Source organism: Dendrobates tinctorius, unplaced genomic scaffold (genome assembly GCF_039654945.1).
Source record: "Dendrobates tinctorius isolate UK_male_01 unplaced genomic scaffold, ASM3965494v1 ptg000134l, whole genome shotgun sequence".
Lineage (NCBI taxonomy): Eukaryota > Metazoa > Chordata > Amphibia > Anura > Dendrobatidae > Dendrobates > Dendrobates tinctorius.
The window spans coordinates 13,201,671-13,220,941 of record NW_027361802.1 but is presented as its reverse complement, the minus strand read 5'-3'; the positions used below and the strand labels follow the sequence as shown (position 1 = coordinate 13,220,941).

The window sequence follows — 19,271 nt, the reverse complement described above, 5'->3', positions numbered from 1 at the left end:
TCTGGGAAGCGTTGCGGAGAAACCGGTCGGTACTAAAGAGTCGTCATGTTCGCATTTTATCCGACAATACAACGACAGTGGCATTCCTGAAACACCAAGGAGGAACCAGGCATCAACCACTACAGGCACTGGCGGAAAAGATATTCACGTGGGCAGAACGGACAGTTCGATCCGTGACCGCGGTACATCTAGAGGGTTCCCAAAACGAAGTGGCGGACTACCTGAGCAGACAACAGATCCACCCGACAGAGTGGGAATTGAACATGGAGATCTTCAACCAGCTTTGTCAGCGCTGGGGGAACCCCAGTATAGATCTCTTCGCAAGCCGCAAGAACTCGAAGGTTCCCAGATTCTACTCCCTAAATCCGATGGACCATCCAGAGGGCGTAGACGCCCTGAGTCAGACTTGGGGAGAATCCCTCTCTTATGCGTTCCCACCACTGGCCCTCATACCGGCAGTGCTCAGAAAGATACGCGAGGACCACGCAAGAGTGATATTGATAGTGCCATACTGGCCGAGGAGAAGCTGGTTTTCCCTTCTGGGAGCCATGGCAGTAGAAGATCCAGTCGAGCTGCCCTTGTGGGAGAACATCATCCACCAGGGCCCGATCCACCACCCGGACCCAGCAAGACTCCATCTATCGGCTTGGATCCTGAGAGGGACATCCTGAAGGCAAAAGAATTGTCGGAGCAGGTCATATCCACCCTACAGGCCAGCAGGAAGCCAGTGACGTCGGCAATTTATCGGAAGATATGGAAGAGATTCTGTTTGGAGGGTGGCAGGTCCGGGCTCGTGGCAGGTACCCCGGATCTCCCTAACATACTAGGGTTCCTGCAGGCAGGTTTTAATAAAGGCCTCAAGCCCAGTACTCTAAAAGTCCAGGTTTCAGCTTTGAGCGCCTTCTATGATTATCAGTTAGCTGCACATCCCTGGGTGATAAGGTTTATAAAAGCCACACAGCGCCTGCGCCCCACGATTAGGCAGCTCACCCCGCCATGGGACCTGGGCCTGGTACTTCGGTTCCTCTGCTCGGACACTTTCGCCCTTAGTGAGAAGATAGCCATCCCTGCTCTCACTCGTAAAACGGCCTTTCTAGTAGCCATTACCACGGCCAAAAGAATAGGGGAGATCCAGGCCCTATCCACTAAGGATCCATACCTCCAGATAAGAGAGGATAGTATAATCCTAAGGTTAGACCCGGCATTTACCCCGAAGGTAGCCTCTACAAGAAATCTGAACCAGGAGGTAGTGTTACCCTCTTTCTGCGATAATTCCCGAAATGAGAAGGAGCGGCGGCTCCACTCGCTAGACGTGAGGCGTGCAGTTATAGAATACCTAGAGGCCACCAATAGTTGGCGTATCGACCCGAACCTGTTCGTTCTCTTTGGTGGTAGGAATAAAGGGAAGAAGGCCTCTAAGGCGTCCATAGCGCGTTGGATTACCTCAGTAATCTCGGACGCTTACCAGGCTGAAGGCGCCAGCCCGCCTGATTCCTTAAAAGCCCACTCTACAAGGGCGGTATCGGCCTCATGGGCCGAGCGGGCGGGGGCGTCAGTTGATCAAATTTGTCGAGCGGCAACCTGGGCTAGTCTTAATACATTCTGCAAACACTACAAACTAGATGTGTTAGCTGGCCAACAAACCGCATTCGGGAGAAAAGTTCTCCAAGCAGTAATCCCACCCTGAGGAGGTGCTTTGGTACTCTCCATAGTGCTGTCAGGTGGACGTCCTGGAAAATAGGTATTAGACCTACCGGTAATGATGTTTCCAGGAGTCCATCCTGACAGCACGGGTAGTTCCCTCCCTGTTATGTTATACTATGTTGTATTATGTTATGTCATATGCTGTAATATGATTGTTTCATTAAACCGTTACTAGCATCATCCACCTTGTGGTACTTGTCAAATCACTGAGGGAAAGGGGGTGGGACATGGCCTTTTAACCTCTCGTGTGCTTTCCTGTCCCTGTAAGGAGGAGGACGACGTCCTCCATAGTGCTGTCAGGATGGACTCCTGGAAACATCATTACCGGTAGGTCTAATACCTATTTTTTAAGTTTTTGTATATTAGGTATTGCAGAGCCACTTGCAGCAGTATCTGTGTATGTATATTATATTAGTGATTAGCGAGCATGCATGCCACTACTCAGTGCTCGTCTGAGCATTTCACTGCTCGAGATGCTTGCAACTCACCGAGTATTTCCAGGGTTGCTCGGCGGGAGCTCGGGTGCCCACCCTGCAAGTTTGGCGCTCTTTAGAGAGCCAATGAACATGCAGGTATTGTTTGCCACACACTGTAATGCCGCAGCCATCTTGGTTGTGGCATTAGTGACTGGCTGGACGCACAGTGTCATCAGGTCTATATTAGACCTGGTGCCGCCCTGCTCGTCTCAGAATGCTCCGGAATCAGGCATTGTAGGGAAAGTTGCTGCTGAGAGGGAGAGATTTATTTGCTTCGTACTTACTGTAGCTATACCATAAATACACATATCCATCTCATCTAACAGTCCTTCTGAAGACTATTAAAGCTGCACAGATATCACTGCTAGGCAAGCAGTGTATGTGGCAGACTGCAGTGCTTATAGCAAGAGGGTCCATTCCAGTTCTGTTTGCTGCTGTCTATTACAAATCTTTCTAGACATAACCCCAGGTAGCTTTTAAAGCAAATAATCAGGATTAAGATAAAATAAAAAATTATTCCTGGCCACCGTTTTTCTGCCACACATTTGCTTGTAGGCATTGCAGAATACAGCCAGATTCTTTCGATATTACAGAGCTAAAAAATCCAGCTCAACTGTGGTTTGTCTGTCACATGGATCACATATCAGTGTGCTCAAAATTGTACCATTTCAGGCCTTCATTAAAATTTTTTTGCAGTGTCTTACCTAAGTTAATATGCAAATTGCCTCTTCAGAGAGAGGGCTTGAACTCTATAGCGCCATCTGTTGGAAGTAGTGATCCTACAAGTCACAATCAACCCTTTAACGAGTCTTGCAATATGACTTGGGATTAAAGCCAAATCAGAATCTCAATTTGCAAACAGTGTTTCAGTTCAAAGTATGAGAACTGATTTGGCTTGATGAGAGGCTCTAGACTGGGATCTAAAGGTGAGTTCACACAGTGCGAATTCCACTGCAGATTTTTCTGCGTGGATTTGCAGGTAAAGTGACCTGCGGATTTGCCAGCGGTTTTAACCTACGGTTTGACACCTGGACAATGGAACAGGTGTCAAACCACAGCGGAATCCGCAGAAAGAATTGACATGCTGCGGATTTACAACCACAGAAAAATCCGCAGCATGTGCACTGCGGTTTCTAAAACCCATTGATTAACATTGTACTGTACATCGCTTGCGGATCTGCAGATTTGCATATTAAATTTCCCAGAGGAGCATTGCACTGCGAATAAGCCGCCTCACCTTGACAAGCCGGAGATTTTATGTCACTCTCCACAAGGAGAAACCTTACCCCTTAGACCCCAGTCCAGAGCCTCTCACCTAGCCAAATCAGTTCTGATACTTTGCACTGATGAGGGCCAATAGCCCAAAACAGTGTCTGCAAATTGAGATTCTAATTTGGCTTTAATCCTAAGCCATATTGCAAGACTCGATAAAGGGTTGATTTGAGATTTGTAGGATTTCTACTTTCCACAGGTGGCGCTATAGAGTAAAAGTCCTCTTTCTCTTTGAAGAGGCAATTTGCATATTAAATTTCCCAGAGGAGCATTGCACGGCGAATAAGCCTCCTTACGTTGACAAGCCAGAGCTGGTATGTCACTCTCCACAAGGAGACACCTTACCCAAGTAATTGACACCAGTTTGATGAAAACAAAATGGTTACCTACAGGCCAGCTGTTTCAAACTGTGGTTTGTCTGTCACATGAAACACATATAAGTTCGCTCCAAATTCAGCTATTTGTAGTGAACATGGAAAATATTGTCCTCCATTTAAAATGGGCAAGGTGCGTGGCAAGGTACGAGGAACTGGACATGACGGCGCATGTAGAGGCTGAGGCCGTAGGCAAGCTGGAATTGTGTCACAACAAACACCCAAATCTTCTCGCCCGACCATCCTGTCCCAATTACTAGGGGACCGAAGCACATCACTCTTGAACCCAGAGCAGGGTCAAAAGGTTGTTGATTGGATAGCGGATAATGATCCCACACTTGGACACTCCAAAGAGCTGTTCAGTCTTTCATTTATAGATTCGAGCCTCTCGCCCGGTCCACTTGAAGCTTGGCAAGAGGAGATCACATGTAGCGATCCCCGAATATTTTAGCAGCCATGGTCACGCGTAGGTGGGAAAATGTCACAAGAAGGTTGACGATGATGAGACACTATTTCCAGAAAGTCAGGAGGAGGACCAGGGTGCAGAAGTTGAAGATGAGGTGGTGGATGATACAGTAACTGACCCAAACTGGCAGGAGCACATGCAGCGCAAGGACAGCAGCACACAGGGGGAGGGAGGCATAGCAACCCAAATGGCAAAAAGCAGTGTGGTGGTCGCAGACAGAAGGCAGGCAACTGTTCCCCGTAACACCAATATGACAGATGTTGCCGGTTCAACTGTTAGGCCGGGGTCACACTGACAAGGAATACGGCCGAGTGAGAGGCGTTAAAAGCACGCATTAGACACGGACCAATGGTTCTCTATGGGGTCCCTCGCACCAGCCGTATATTTCTCATCCGTATTCTACGCTCCGTGCCAATCGCAGCATGCTGCGATTGTCAGAGTACTACGGCCGTAGTACGCCAATGCAAGTCTATGGGTGCGCAAAAAATACGGATTACACACGGACCACACATGTGACTTGCGAGAAATACGCACCCGGTGTCCTTTACAAAAGCCGGCAATTCAGTGCGCTATACAGTAAACTCACACTAACAGTTTTAATAAAGAAACAAAAGAATAGATATAGACACATAGAATACATATATATATGCATTCTATGTGTCTATATCTATTCTTTGGTTTCTGTTAGAAACCCTGTCATATGTCCATTTTGCAAGCCTGCGAGAAAATCTCGCCATACGGATGCTTACATGCGCAAAATACGCGACCACACCTTGATTACGGATGACATACGGAGCACTGTTTAGGGGTTATTCATCCGTATTATGCATGTAAAATACTGACCGTATTTTGCGTCGGTTAGTGTGACCCCGGCCTTAGGTTTTCCCACGTCTGGTTATTTTTTTAAAGACTCTGCCGATAACCCCAAAGCGGCCATTTGAACCACCTGCCAGGCCAGCATCAGTAGGCATAGCAAAACTACCAACCGGTCCTCCACCAGCATGGTCACATGGCAGCAAAGCACCCAACTTCGTGGGCTGAACCCCACGGTCCAGGAACAATGTCTTCGGGTGACACCACTGCTTCTTCCGCTGTTGTGCGTGCAAGCCAATACCCTGTCTATTGTGCATGCGAAGATGCTTCCTGCCCTGCTCCTGTCATTGCACACACTCAACTAGCACCATCATTGAGCACGTCCTTGTTCCAGAGCAGCATTCAGTTGTCCATACCCTAGTCCATGGAACGCAAGCGCAAATACACAGGCCACACTACTCAATTCACACATTTTGCGACTTGTGCTTGAAATGTTGCCTTTTAGGCTTGTGCAAATGGAAACTTTCTGCAACCTGATGGCGGTGGTCGTACCTCAGTATTTGGTCCCCTGCCGCCACTGTTTCTCCTGGTGTGCCGTCCTAGCATTGTACAAGCACGTGTCCCACAACAATAGCTGTGCCCTCAACAATGCAGTTACTTGGAAACTCCACCTAACCACACACGTGCTTCTGAGCAGGGACGGTACATCTTGCTGATGGCACACTGGTTTAACATAGTGGAAGCCGGGACCCAGTCGGACCTTGGAATGGAACACCTTCTCCCGACGCCAAGGATTGCGGGCCCTACGTCAATCAGGGTTGCCCTCAGTCTACTGCACCGCATCCTCCTCTTCAGCCTCCATCTTCGAAATGAACACATCAGTCACAAGGTGGAAGCACTGCCTCAGCCAAGCGGCAGCAGGCTATACTGAAGCTAATCTGCTTAGGTGACAAAACGTACAATGCTGAAGAGTTGTGGACCGCTCTGAAAGAGCCTAGCAGATCTGTGGCTGACACCACTGACCCATGTGTCAAAATTGTCCTCAATGTGTGAATAAGGGCAGACAAAAGGACTGGGCCCAATCAATGGACACCAGTCAGGGGAAGCCTAATATTCAGTTTCCACACCCCAGCTTGCACAGAATGCAAAAATACAAAGAAAAAACACAGGTATGCCGCCTATGTGCCCATAATAGGAACATTTGTTTTCAGGAGGCCGTCTAGTACGTCTCGTCAAAAAGGTTTTGGGTTGCGTCCTAACTTTGTGCAGCCCTGCCACTCGCTGCATATGCAATAACAGTATAGGAGACCCATTGTTTAATAATGGGAACAACAAAGCATAGCTGGCTGATGGCTCTCTAAGAATAGTGAGGGCGGATTACTGGCCCTTTAAGAATAGTAAAGTCCGCCTGATGGCCCTATAAAAATAAGCTTTGTGACTTTCAGAGTCCCTCCTTCATAAATGAAACAGAATGTGTCTAATGATGTGTTGCACACCACATTCCTAGTGAATGCATTTGTCTTGGTTGAAAGAAATGCTAAAGTTCAAAAATGCTACGTGGAACATAGCCCAAGGTGTGGAGGCGCACTTTTGTTTTTGGATATTTAGTTTGCCTTATATACAAGTCTTTACCCTGGAAAGGATATATCCGAAAGAAACATAGAACTCAAATTAGCAAAAAAACAACAATCTTTATTCAATAGAAAAAAGACATATGGGGCTGTGAGGTACTCGGTACCGGGCCCGATGAGCTCCAATGGGAGATGTCACGGCAGCTGTGACCCGGCCTGTGGCCCTGGGTGCCCATTGTAAAAGGGGGTTGTTGCAGTGTGCTTATAGTGATAAAAGTTTATAAGTGATTCGTGACGCCACCTGTGGTGTTCGGCAATGAAGATGTAAGCCGACGCTGCAGACAGATCCTCTGGGACAGATGGTGTGGTGCAGCAGTGATGTTATAGCCCTCCACAGGCAGGGCTGGAGTCCCAGGGCAGTGTAGGTGAAGTGACACTTAGATGGTGTAGTGTCAGGCGCAGAGGTGGTGGCTGTGCTAGGCGGGATGGCGCAGGGAATAAGTGGAGGACATCGGGGCATGTAGTTCCAAAGCTTATAGCGCCTTTAAATGAAGTACTCCTAGTACTGAGTTACACTAGAGTTCCTCCTGTCCGATGTTCCTATGAACTCTACTTGTACGGCAGACAGCTGTAGCCTGCTTAGGGGACTTCTTGCTACTAAGTCCCGGCTCACTATCCAGTTGCTGTTGTGCCCCCAAGTCTTGTGTGGGAATAAAGTGGTCACTACTCCTATTCCTCCGTGTCTGCTGCAGGACCATTAGTATCCATACAACCTCGGGGACCGGGCCCCGGCCTTGCGCTTGGAACTTCTAGGAAGGATTCTCTTCTAACCCACGTCCTCTGTTCCCTTTTACTCCTCACGTTCCGTACTAATCTTTCTTTCTATGGGGAATCAGGCTTTCAGTCTATGCTGCTCTCTTCCTTTCACGTGCCAGCAGACCCAGGTCACTGGGATCTGCTGCAGCACTTCCATCTATTCCTCTCTCCAGGGATCTTCTTCTCTCCAATTCTCTAACAAACTGATCTCTCATCCTAAACTCTTCCCGCTCTTTGTAATGTAATCTAACTCCACCCACCTCCCAGCACGTTTCATGTTCCAAGCAGGGAGCCACCAATGGGTGCTTTGCTACACTCCAAGCAGGGAGCCGCTGAAGGTGCTTTGCTACTTTACTTTGTGGTGTGGGGGTGCAGGTGTTGGAGCGTGGTCAGGAGTCTCCACCTTACCTGAATGGTGGGATACCACACCTCAGGAGGAGGTGCAGTACCTCTGTGGCGACTGAGCCTCAGGGGCGCCACACATACAACACAATGAAATTTAAAAGGTGGGAAACCTAAATGAGGACACCACCACCCACAGGAGGTAAAGTTGATCTTGCACTTGGGTACTGTTTACATAGGACCGGCGATTTTCCGGATACTGTACTTTGGGGTCTTGGTGTCTGTTTGTTACCACAATTTGTTATTGGAAAGCAATTGGTGGGGTTCCTTTAGCCTGTGCAACCTCTTATTAGCAGGTATGTGGGGGTGTGGTGTCCTCATTTGGGTTTCCCACCTTTTTAAATTTCTATGTGATGTATGTCTTTTTTCTATTGAATAAAGATATTTTTTGTTTGCTAATTTGAGTTCTATGTTTCTTTCAGATATATTTAATTTTATTTGAACTCAGGGATGGGTCCATCATTTAGTAAGGGGCTAACAAATTGTGTTTAATACAATATGTGGTTGAATATGCTCCACTCTTGGACTTCAACATTTCTGTTAACCCTGGAAAGGATGTTGCTTACCATATTTCCCAGGAAAATCCATTTTGATTTTCGTTTTTGTATGTTTTATTGTGAGTCTGTAAGACTCTGACAACATTGTTCACAGCAGTGACCTGGGAGTCAGAAATGCTTCCAGGGGTCTTCCCCATGATGTTCCCATATCATGTGAGCATTGTTCCCATCGATTTCCGCAATTTCTAGTCTCTCTAAAGACCGCCGGGAGAGGGGGCACCGGAAAAATGCTTGAGTTTCCCATAGTCTTACATTGGGCTTGTTGCTCCGGTCGAGCACCCGAGCATTCCAGTTTGCTCGACCTGAGCAACGAGCACTCGAGCATTGTAGTGGTTGCCCATCACTATATTATGTGAACCTGCTCCAAATTAAGCACTGTCCAATCAAAAGGCTGTAAAGACTATTTCAAGATAATAAAGGAAGCTCTTCCAAAACCTTGTCAGGAAGCCCTTCAGGAAAAAAGCTCCTGTAACTAAGAGTTTCTTACAGCAATTTCTCTTTGACAACTTGTGGGTTTTTGAGCTCCTGGGGAAAAAAACCTCCATGTAACCATAACCCAACTGTGCATAAGGCCAGGTCCCTGTGTTTAAGACACGATAAGGATTGCCAGCGTGCTGTTTTACAGCCAATTTTGGAAGCTATATAATTAAAGCCACACCAGCGGTGTGTTCTTCATGATTCATGCTCCCACATTCGCTCTTGTGTAATTAGATCATCCAGTTGGTTTCACTGCACAATTCGCTTTTTGCAAGCCTTGTGCTTTAAAATTTTACAGGGATATTGGTTTATAGTAGGGAAGCCCGCTAATAATTCCACATTGGGCTTCTGTGTGCCGATTCGCCCTTTATGGCCCAGAATGGTATAGTGTTGCTTTTGCCTTGTGCACATCCTAAAGGGAGTCTCTTTAAACTGGTAATGTTTGTACACATTTTTACTACTTTTTTTTTTGTTTTTTTATATTTTTTTTTTTTACTTGCAGAAAATTGTCCTGATCAGAACTACTTTCTCAGTAACTGGAATCCTGGCCATGACCCAAATAAAAAAGTTGTCATAAGGAAAGGCGACCTTTTGCGTTTGCAGTCTGACGCCACCGTGCACTCGATAACCATACAGGACGGAGGTCTGTACACTATTACTTGTCTGCGTCATTCTTGATTGCCAATTACATACTTAAGTAGTCAAACTTTTAGGTAGATATTTTCTAATTTAATGTTTATTATCGAAAGATGGAGACTGTCTTAGAGGTAGATCTGGTGGTCCCGTCTGAGTGGGTATCCCGTATCTTCTATGGGGATGTTTTTAACTTTCCGAACATGTCTGTTTTTTTTTTTTTTTTTCTTGTGTGTATGTTTCTACATAAAATTACAATGGTGCAACAGTGAAACCTGTATCTTGCCATTTTGCTATTCCTCCTGGAAATATATGAATAAACTGACAGCTGTGTTAACACTTCCATTGTCACAGATCTTTGACCCTACACGATGGCCTTGACTAGTCAGGGCTTAAGTTGTAATTGTGTGTGTGGACATAGCCACGCGAAATTTGAACTGCCAGTTGTTTTGTGTGGGGTGTTTTCATTTTTTTTTTTTTTTACTTTAAAAGGGTTTCCACACACATTTGCGTTCACTCTGACTGCAGACTTGTGAATTGCCAAATTGTGCACAACTCGCACTGTTTGGATTCTCCTGTGCTGGCTGTGAGACTGATCTGCATACTTCCAGCCACTTTCCAACTAGATGTGCATATCCTCGGTAAAGTATTGTATTAAGCAAGACTGCACGTCTAGTTAGATTGTGGCTGTGAGTATGCAAATTGCATACTTTTGGTCACATCATGACCCGGTCTCACTGCTGGCACAGAAGAATCCTAACCGTGCACGGTACGCGTGATGTGAGGATTCACAAGTCTGCAGTCATAGTGACTGCCGAGTTTTGTGCCAAAACTGGACAACCCCTTTTAAAATTAGGTGTCATAACAGGGATTTGATTCTTCATCACATTTTACACAGGTCACAAGTATTTCCTGTTTTTTCAGGCAAACTAGTCTTTGAAGATGATGCAAATGGTTCAAAAAATATCACTCTGAGGACTCGTTTTATCCTTATAAAGGATGGTGGAACGCTTCATATTGGAGCAGAGAAATGCAGCTACAAATCCAAAGCACACGTTATCCTATATGGCCGATCAGATGACGAGGAAAGCAGCGTGCCGGTATTTGGGAAGAAGTTCATTGGGGTGTCACCTGGTGGAACACTGGAATTACATGGATCTCAAAAGTTATCTTGGACCCTTTTGACAAAATCTCTTGCGCCATCCGGACTCCCAGCTGGACCACACAACTTTGAGCTGCTTTTTTCTAGAGGTCTGAACGTGAGAGTTGTGGACCAAGAGACGGCTCAAGTATTGGTGGTGGAAAGATTTGACACCTTCATAAATGAAACTGAAAGCAAGAGGCTGCAGGATCTCCTCAGTAGTCTACCACCGGGTCGGATAGTTGCCATGGCGGTGGGTGACTCTGCAGATAAAAAGCTGCTTCCCGAAACTCGCCTAACTATTCAGCGTCTTCTTGGTAGTAATCAAGTAAAAAGCTTGGCATATAGGTAATGGTATGCTACGACCTTTTAGAAAGCCTTCTATAATGCAGTTAAATGTATATGGAAAAGAGATATTTTTATTTTTATCTTGTTCATTGCATCATGGCTTTACTTTTTAGTATCTGTGTGGTCTCCCCCCCCGAAGGTCGATATCTGGGAGTAATTGGACATGCTGGATTTCAATATATCAATCCTTTGAATGGAACCGTTCATGTCCCAAAACTCTGTTCACCATGTACTGAGCTGTGACTGGAGCCACATTGGCCTCGCCTCTGACTGAAAGCTGAGGACTCTCAGGAGGAATAAAGAAAATTTCCTCCCAGTAACCGGGCTTTTCAGTGCAGCGGGCACGAGTTTAGAATGCTATTAACCTGCAAATTAACCCCATAGCTGCATATTAAGGGTATGTGCACACCATGCGGATTCGTGTGCGGAATTTTCCGCGCGGAATCTATTTTTAGCAGAATCCGCGCAGACTTCCTGTGGATTTCACATGCGTTTACACCTGCGGCTTCCTATAATGGAATGGGTGTAAAAACACTGCAGAATCCGCGCAAAGAATTGACATGGTGGAGGAAAATAAACCGCTGCGTTTCCGCGTGGATTTTTCCGCAGCATGTACAGTGTGGTTTTTTTTTTTTTTTTTTTTTTTTTGTTTTGTTTTGTTTTTTTCCATAGATTTACATTGTACTGTAAATCACTAGGAAAACTTCAGTGGCAAATCCACAACGTGTGCACATACCCTTTTAGTGTGTGTGTGTGTGTGTGTGTGTGTGTGTGTGTGTGTGTGTGTGTGTGTGGTTTTTTTTTTTTTTTTTTTTTTTTTTTACATAACCGTTTCTGGCAGCAACAACTTGCCTCATTCTTCCCATTGCGAATGTGCATGCGCAACCTAACTGAGCATGCATGTGTATAAACGGGTTAGAAGGAATAGCTGCCTGACCAATAACAATTTTGCCAATGGCTAACTAAAGCAAGTGACAACTTTTTAGAGTTGGCTCCAGAAATCCCTAATGGATCACTTCCACCTGGAATTTTAGCTTGCCTGAAGGCACGGGGAATGACATCTGGTGTTTTCTGCTTTTCGTTATATCTAGGTCCTTGCTTAGTTTCAGTGATGACAGAGAACACTAAACCACAATAGCACAAAAAAGGACTTGAAAATCCTCCAAAAATACAGCAAAAAAAGGCAGAGATACTTACCTGCCCAGACCTCCAAACAAATGCACCATCAGGATGCAGTGGACCCATATAGCTAAGATGGCAGTAGCACAGGTGCAAGAATACCGATGGGACAACCGCTCACATCCTACCAATCCATGGAGGGGGCGGTTGCTTGGTATTTAATGCACAATCAAGACTTGTATGCGGCGCTGTTCACACTATGGCAATGCACAGCATCCAGGTTACCAGCCTATTAGTTATACCCTTCTATTAGATCAGGCGGGCTGCCCAGCGCTATCAAAATGCATGCCATGTGAACACACACCACAGTTTACAAGACCAAATGGGCCTAGCTGCACCCTGAAAAATAAATTGCAAAAAACACATAAATGTGAGGTATTAGTTGATATTTTGGCCAAAATACGTGAGCTCATAATCCTCGTCACGTATCCCCACGCTTACGAGTCCTAACACTAAACAGCAATAGCACAAAAAGAGGATGTGATGACGGATAACCCAAGACTAGTCAGATGACGTGTATATAATGGCCTTTCCCCTTTTATAAATGCATATCGCTGATGCTTGTAATGGACTTTTCCTTTTTTACAGACAAGCCTGGGCACTGGTGAGTGTTGTTAGTGGCAGTAACACCTCATGCAGTGAAAGCACTAGAGACTATGAGAACCATAATACTCGAGGAAAAGCTGAAGCGGTGAAAGTTTTCACCACATTGGATGGACAGAGGTTTGCCGTGAAGGCATACAGTGAATGGAAAGATGGTAAATATTGTCCCTATAGTTTTCTGTCAATTTACTTTTAAGTGTCGCTAGAAGGCCCTCTTCGACACCTTTTTGTGCCACAAATACTACGCATGCATTGTATTAGCTTGAAAGGGGGTGTTCAGTGGAAACACATTGTACAGGAGAACTTGTTTGGGGGTCTGACCGCTCTGACTCGCCCCGATCGGCAGGACTGAGCACTTTTATCTGCGTTAGTATAGTGCGGCAATGCACATGGGCAACCTGCATGCCATTCCCGTTCTATAGCACTGCCAAGCTATGCGCTTGGCTTTTACCGGAAGCCCTAAAGAATGAAGGAAACAGCGGCCAATATTCCGCACCATATTATAATGGGTAGAAGAGTTCTGTCAGACTATTTGTCTATCGGTGCTGGTACCAGCGATTGGGCACCCACCAATCCGCAACTTATCACCTATCCTGTGCTGTGGCCTGGAGAGAGCCCAGCTAGAACATCAATGGGGTAGTGGAAATCGGTGATATGCTACATGCAGCTCTGTATTAATTTATAGTGGGAAATCCTGCTGGCAGATTGCCCTCTTAAGCCATGGTCTCTCCTTCCTCACCATTTCACAGAGTTCTAAAACGTATTTGGAGCACGAGGCACTGACAGGAACAGGGGAAAAACTTTAACTGGTATTCGTCCTTCCCTCTGTTATATCAAAATATTAGAGGGATTACTAGAAGACACCCATAATATCAAAATGTACAGCCACTTATTGAATTACTAAATGTTAAGCAGAAGGCTATTGACAAAGCTAGAAAATTCAATAAACCTCACCAAAATGTGTTTTTTTTTTTTTTTTGTTTTTTGTTTTTTTTTCCTTATGTGGGCCTTTTAATATAGTTTCAGTGAGGCTGAATGGTAATTGTCCATAGCTGATTTTCAATACGTTCGGGATTCTGCAAACCTTTAAATACAGAGAAATTCCATAAAGAACATTTAAAACTGGTGCAAATAGAATAATTACCAAAAATGACTCCACAGAACATGTTTCAGGGAAAAAATACAGCTGGCCTCTAAAGGACCTCATGTGCATACTACCATAAGGGATCAGGTTCCTGCTGGAGTTGTCTGTAGCTAGTGATTTAATAAAAAATTTATATATTTTTTTTTTTTTTTATTTTTTTTTTCTCTATGCCTCTGATTCTGTTAGCTATACTGCTTGCGTGGCTGTCTGTCTTATTCTTCCAGACGAGCCCTTTGCTGAAATACCTGGAAAAAAGGATGTGGCCCCTGAGGGGAAATTCTGCAGTATTCTTTGTTCCGGTGACTACTTATTCAGGTCTCCCCTCTGATTTATTTGAAAGAGCGTCTGACAGAACAAAAGGGGGTCCTCACTAGGTGCAGACAAAATAAATGTGTCCCTGTGGCATCGTAAAGGACAAGAACAAATGATTCAGGTTTCTAGGAAATTATCCTAAAGGAGGCAATTTGCGCTGTGGGTTTTATCTCTTGAGAAAAAATTTCTTTGGCCTCTTCCAGTTTAAAAAAAAAGTGTGTTTATATAATATTTAAAAAAAATTAGATTTTTTTTCTTTTAGGCTGCATTCACACGTTGCGTTTTTTTCGCGGCGGTTTTAAACGCGATTTTGCCGAGAAAAATAAGCATCCCATGCAATCCTATGGGATTCCGCAATACTGTGCTAATGCTGCATTTTTTTCGCGGCGGAATCGATTCGCGGTAAAAACGCAGCATGCTCATTAATTTAGCGGAATCGTAGCGATTCCGCCCACATAGGAATGCATTGTTCTGCTTACTTTCCGCTTGTGGCTGTGCCCACCATGCGAAAAGTAAGCAGAACATTTGCGGATGGTACCCACGGTCCGGAGGAGAGGAGACTGTCCTCCAGGCTCTGGGCACCATATCCCTGTAAAAAATAGAATTAAAGTAAAAAATATTGTTTTTCCCTTCACCCATGACAGCACCACCTGAGAGAGGGATCCGCCCCGCCAGGACAGGAACCTACCGAGACATAAGGGGCGGCACCTCTCCCCCGCTCCAGTTGGGTTCCTGTCCTGGAAGGAACCCCACGGTCGGCGGTGCCTGTCATGGGCAGAAAATGGACCCAGCCCCGTCCCGGCGCAGGAAGAACAGGTGTCTCACCTGCAGCGCCGGCCGTCGGGTGCTGGATGCGCAGTCCCCGGGCCCTCCGGGGTTCCGGGTTCGTGCGGGCGTCGGGATCCCCGGGGTCTGCAGGGAGCCCCCACCACGCCGCCCTCCCCTCGCGCACGCCGCATCTCGATCCCCATGGCAGGGGAGAAACGCTGGCTTCTTCCGGCCGCTGACGTCAGCGGCGCATTGCATGCTGGGTGCGCCAGCTGACGTCAGAGAAGGGTGACGGTGTAATGGCGCCGGTGCGACGCCGGCCGGCTTTCTGAAGCGGCGGTCGCAGGGGGGAGGGGAGAGACGCTCACCGGAGCGGAGGCGCGGTATTTAAAGAGGAAGGCGGCAGCAGACGGCGGTGCAACATGGAGTCAGAGCAGGAACGTTCAGCATCCCTGCCTCCCTCTCAGCCCTCTGGCAGAAAGCATGGAAGCCATTCCAGCAGCAGTCGCCCCAGCCGCAGGTCGGGAGATTCAGCAAGATCCAAAGAACGCAGGTCACGTGCCCCGACGCAGCCTCCGAGTTCGGTACCCTTGATTTCGGGTGGTGAGTGATCTTCGTGAATGTTAGCATTTATGTTAATAGGGCTTCTGTTGTATGCTTCACCCTGTAGGAAAGGCCTAGGGAAGCAAGAAGAACAATAGGGATTGTGCTATATGTAAATCTCCCCTAGCAAGAGATTGGCAAAAAGATCTCTGCACTACGTGCATTCAGCGGACTATGGCGGAGGAAGCGCCTAGTTTCGCAGCCAATCTGATATCTGCCCTAAGGTCAGAAATGGAAGGCTCGATTAAGTCCCTATTGAAAAAAGGGAAAAAAAACCAGGAAGGATCCCCCTAGTTCCCCCTCGGATTCCGCGTCAATGTCATCTCAGGCGGAAAAATCATCCTCCTCAGACAGCGACATGGGGGGTAAACCATGTTTCCCTGTAGAAGACAGACGCCCTCCTAAAGGCCATCAGAGCTACAATGGGCCTACAGGAAGAAAAGGCGGCTAAAACCCTAGAGGATGTTATGTTTAGGGGGCTTCAGGAGAGGAAAAAACGGACCTTTCCGGTAAACGACCACTTCCAAAAGACGATATCCCTTCGAGCATAAGGATGCAGAGATATGGGACAAAATCCCCAAAATAGATGCAGCGGTGTACAGATCCTCCAAAAGGTCGGCCCTGCCCCTGGAAGACGCAGGGGTTCTTAGAGACCCACTAGACAAAAAGGCGGACTCATATTTAAGGCACGCATGGGAAGCGACAGCAGGAGGACTAAAGCCGGCAATAGCGAGTACTTGTACGGCACGCTCCCTCGTGATCTGGCTGCAGCAGTTAGAAGAAAAGCTGGCTTCAAGGGTCCCAAGAGAGAAAATCTTATCGGAGATGTATCTCTTGCACGGGGCAGCAGCTTTTTTGGCCGATACCTCGGTGGACTCTATGCGGATGACAGCCAGGGCAGCGTCACTATCAAATGCTGCTAGACGCACGTTATGGCTTAAGGGCTGTCCGGGTGACCTTCAGTCCAAGGTCAAATTATGTTCTCTCCCCTGCAACGGTCGATTCTTGTTCGGCAAGAACTTGGACGATATACTGGAGAAAGCAGGCGATAAGAAAAAAGGCTTCCCCAGATTTCCTATGGATCAGAGGAGACAGCCCTTTCGGAGGGGAAGATTCAATAGGGGGCGCCCTCCCGCTGACAGGAGAAGATGGGAGGATAAAAGAAAAAAAGAATCGGGATTTATGTTTGGTGGAGGCACCTCCACCTCAAGAAAGTCGCCACAGTGACGCCAGTGTTCCAGTAGGGGGGAGATTGGCACTCTTTTTCCAAACCTGGGAGAAGATCTCCTCCAACGCCTGGATCCTAACCATCCTAACAGAAGGCCTGAAAATTCCCTTCATCCGTCATCCAAAATCCATAGTCGTCATCACACCCATCAGGAAGGTGAGCGAAGAGCAGGTGGCCTTAGAAACAGAGATCCTGAGCCTGATAGACAAGCGGATACTCTCCGAGGTACCACGCCTACAGGAAGGGAAGGGGTTTTATTCACCCCTTTTTCTGATGAAAAAACCCGATCAAACCTTCAGGACAATCATAAATCTCAAACGGCTCAATCTATGGATAAGGAACTCGACCTTCAAGATGGAATCAGTAACTACGGCGGTGAAGCTGCTACACCAAGATTGCTTCATGGCCGTGGTCGATTTAAAGGATGCGTATTATCACATCCCTATCCACCCAGATTTCCAGAAATACTTGAGGGTAGCACTTTATATTCAAGGCACGCTAAGGCACTTTCAGTTCAGGGCTCTTCCGTTTGGCATATCTATAGCCCCGAGAGTTTTCACCAAAGTCATAGCGGAAGTGACTGCCTTTCTCCGGATTCACGACACGGTCATAATACCATACCTGGACGATTTTCTCATAGTAGGCAGCTCAGAGGACCACTGTACAGAGCAGTTGACCCTGGTGATCAACACCTTGCAGGAATTAGGGTGGATAGTCAATTTCAAAAAATCAAAATTGCAACCCCTAAAACAGACCTTCCTAGGATTCGTACTAGACTCAGAAAAGCAACAGTGTCTGCTCCCAGAGTCCAAAATAGAAAAGGTGCAGAATCTGACCTTCACGGGCCAAAACCAACCACGTATGACCTTAAGAAGAGCAATGTCCCTGCTAGGTACCCTAACATCCTGTATTCCGGCGGTCAGGTGGGCTCAGTTTCACACCCGGCAACTCCAGTGGGAGATACTAACAGCACAAAGATCGCTAAGAGGGCGTTTAGAAGGAAAGCTGGAGCTTTCCTTAAAAACCAGAGACTCTCTCAATTGGTGGCTGGAAAAGAAAAATCTGACCTTGGGAATACCGTGGGACAGACAGGCGTCAGATATAATCTTAACAGATGCAAGCTCCTCGGGGTGGGGGGCACACCTAACGGGCATCATAGGTCAGGGTTCCTGGACGCGTCAAGAAAGGGAAGCATCCTCCAACCTGAGAGAACTGTGGGCAGTGAGCAAGGCCCTAAGTCACTTCATTCCGCTACTCCAGGGTCGAAACGTACGCATCATGTCAGACAACAAGGTAGTAGTGGCATACATCAACCACCAAGGAGGGACAAGATCACACTCCTTAATGGAAGCGGCAACAGACATTCTGAGCAGAGCAGAAGAACACCTACACTCCTTGACGGCCCTACATATAAAAGGGGCAGAAAACATAGAGGCAGACTTCTTGAGTCGCAATACCCTGAAGCAGGGGGAATGGGCGCTAAACCGGTCCATTTTTCAGAAAATAACTCAGCTTTGGGGGAAACCGGTGATAGACCTCTTTGCCAACAAACACAACAGGCAAACAGAAAGGTTCTGCTCTTTAAACCCAAGAGAAAATCCATGGGCAGTGGATTCGTTGCACATCCAGTGGAACTTCAGACTAGCTTATGCGTTCCCCCCAGTGGCTCTGATCCCAACAGTTGTCAGGAAAATCAGAAACGATCAGGCCAGGGTGATTCTAATAGCTCCATTTGGCCAAAAAGGCCCTGGTTTGCGCTACTACGAAGGATGTCCCTCTCCGATCCATAGGTTCTACCAGAAATCCCGGACCTACTAGCTCAAGGTCCAATATTCCACGCTCAGGTCAAAGGATTCCATCTGACGGCGTGGAATTTGAAAGGTCGCTTTTAACGGATAGAGGGTTCTCCACCGGGTTGGTGGCCACCCTGCTAAAGAGAGTAGGAAACCAGTGACGACTAACATCTACGGCAGAACATGGAATAAGTTCCTGCAGTTCTTAGGTAGGCCGTTAAGGAAAGATCCCCCGATTAATGCCATCCTGGAGTTCTTACAATCGGGGTTGCAGATGGGGTTAGCAGTGAACACACTTAAAGTTCAGGTGTCTGCACTAGGGGTGCTCTACAACTGCAAATTGGCATCAAATAGATGGGTAGCCAGATTTATTAAATCCTGCCATAGAGCTAGGCCTATCCCAATACCCCGGATAGCCCCCTGGGATTTAAACCTAGTGCTAGAGGCCCTTACAAAAGATCCGTATGAGCCATTACATCAGCTACCCCTAAAGTTTCTGACCCTAAAAACAATCCTGTTAGTGGCCCTCACGTCAGCCCGCAGGATAAGCGATTTACAGGCTCTCTCAGTAAATCCACCTTATACGCAAGT

At 46.8% G+C, this 19,271-nt stretch overlaps 1 protein-coding gene across 2 annotated transcripts in view; it reads left to right on the top strand.

The window, feature by feature from the left end:
• Positions 1 to 19,271, top strand: part of CEMIP2 (cell migration inducing hyaluronidase 2) — a 164,977-nt gene that overhangs the window by 44,022 nt on the left and 101,684 nt on the right. For both annotated transcript variants that reach the window (XM_073543730.1, XM_073543731.1), the window contains exons 3-5: positions 9,431 to 9,571; positions 10,486 to 11,050; positions 12,818 to 12,987. In XM_073543730.1, coding sequence (XP_073399831.1) covers positions 9,431 to 9,571; positions 10,486 to 11,050; positions 12,818 to 12,987 — 876 coding nt within the window. The remainder of the gene's footprint in view (positions 1 to 9,430; positions 9,572 to 10,485; positions 11,051 to 12,817; positions 12,988 to 19,271) is intronic.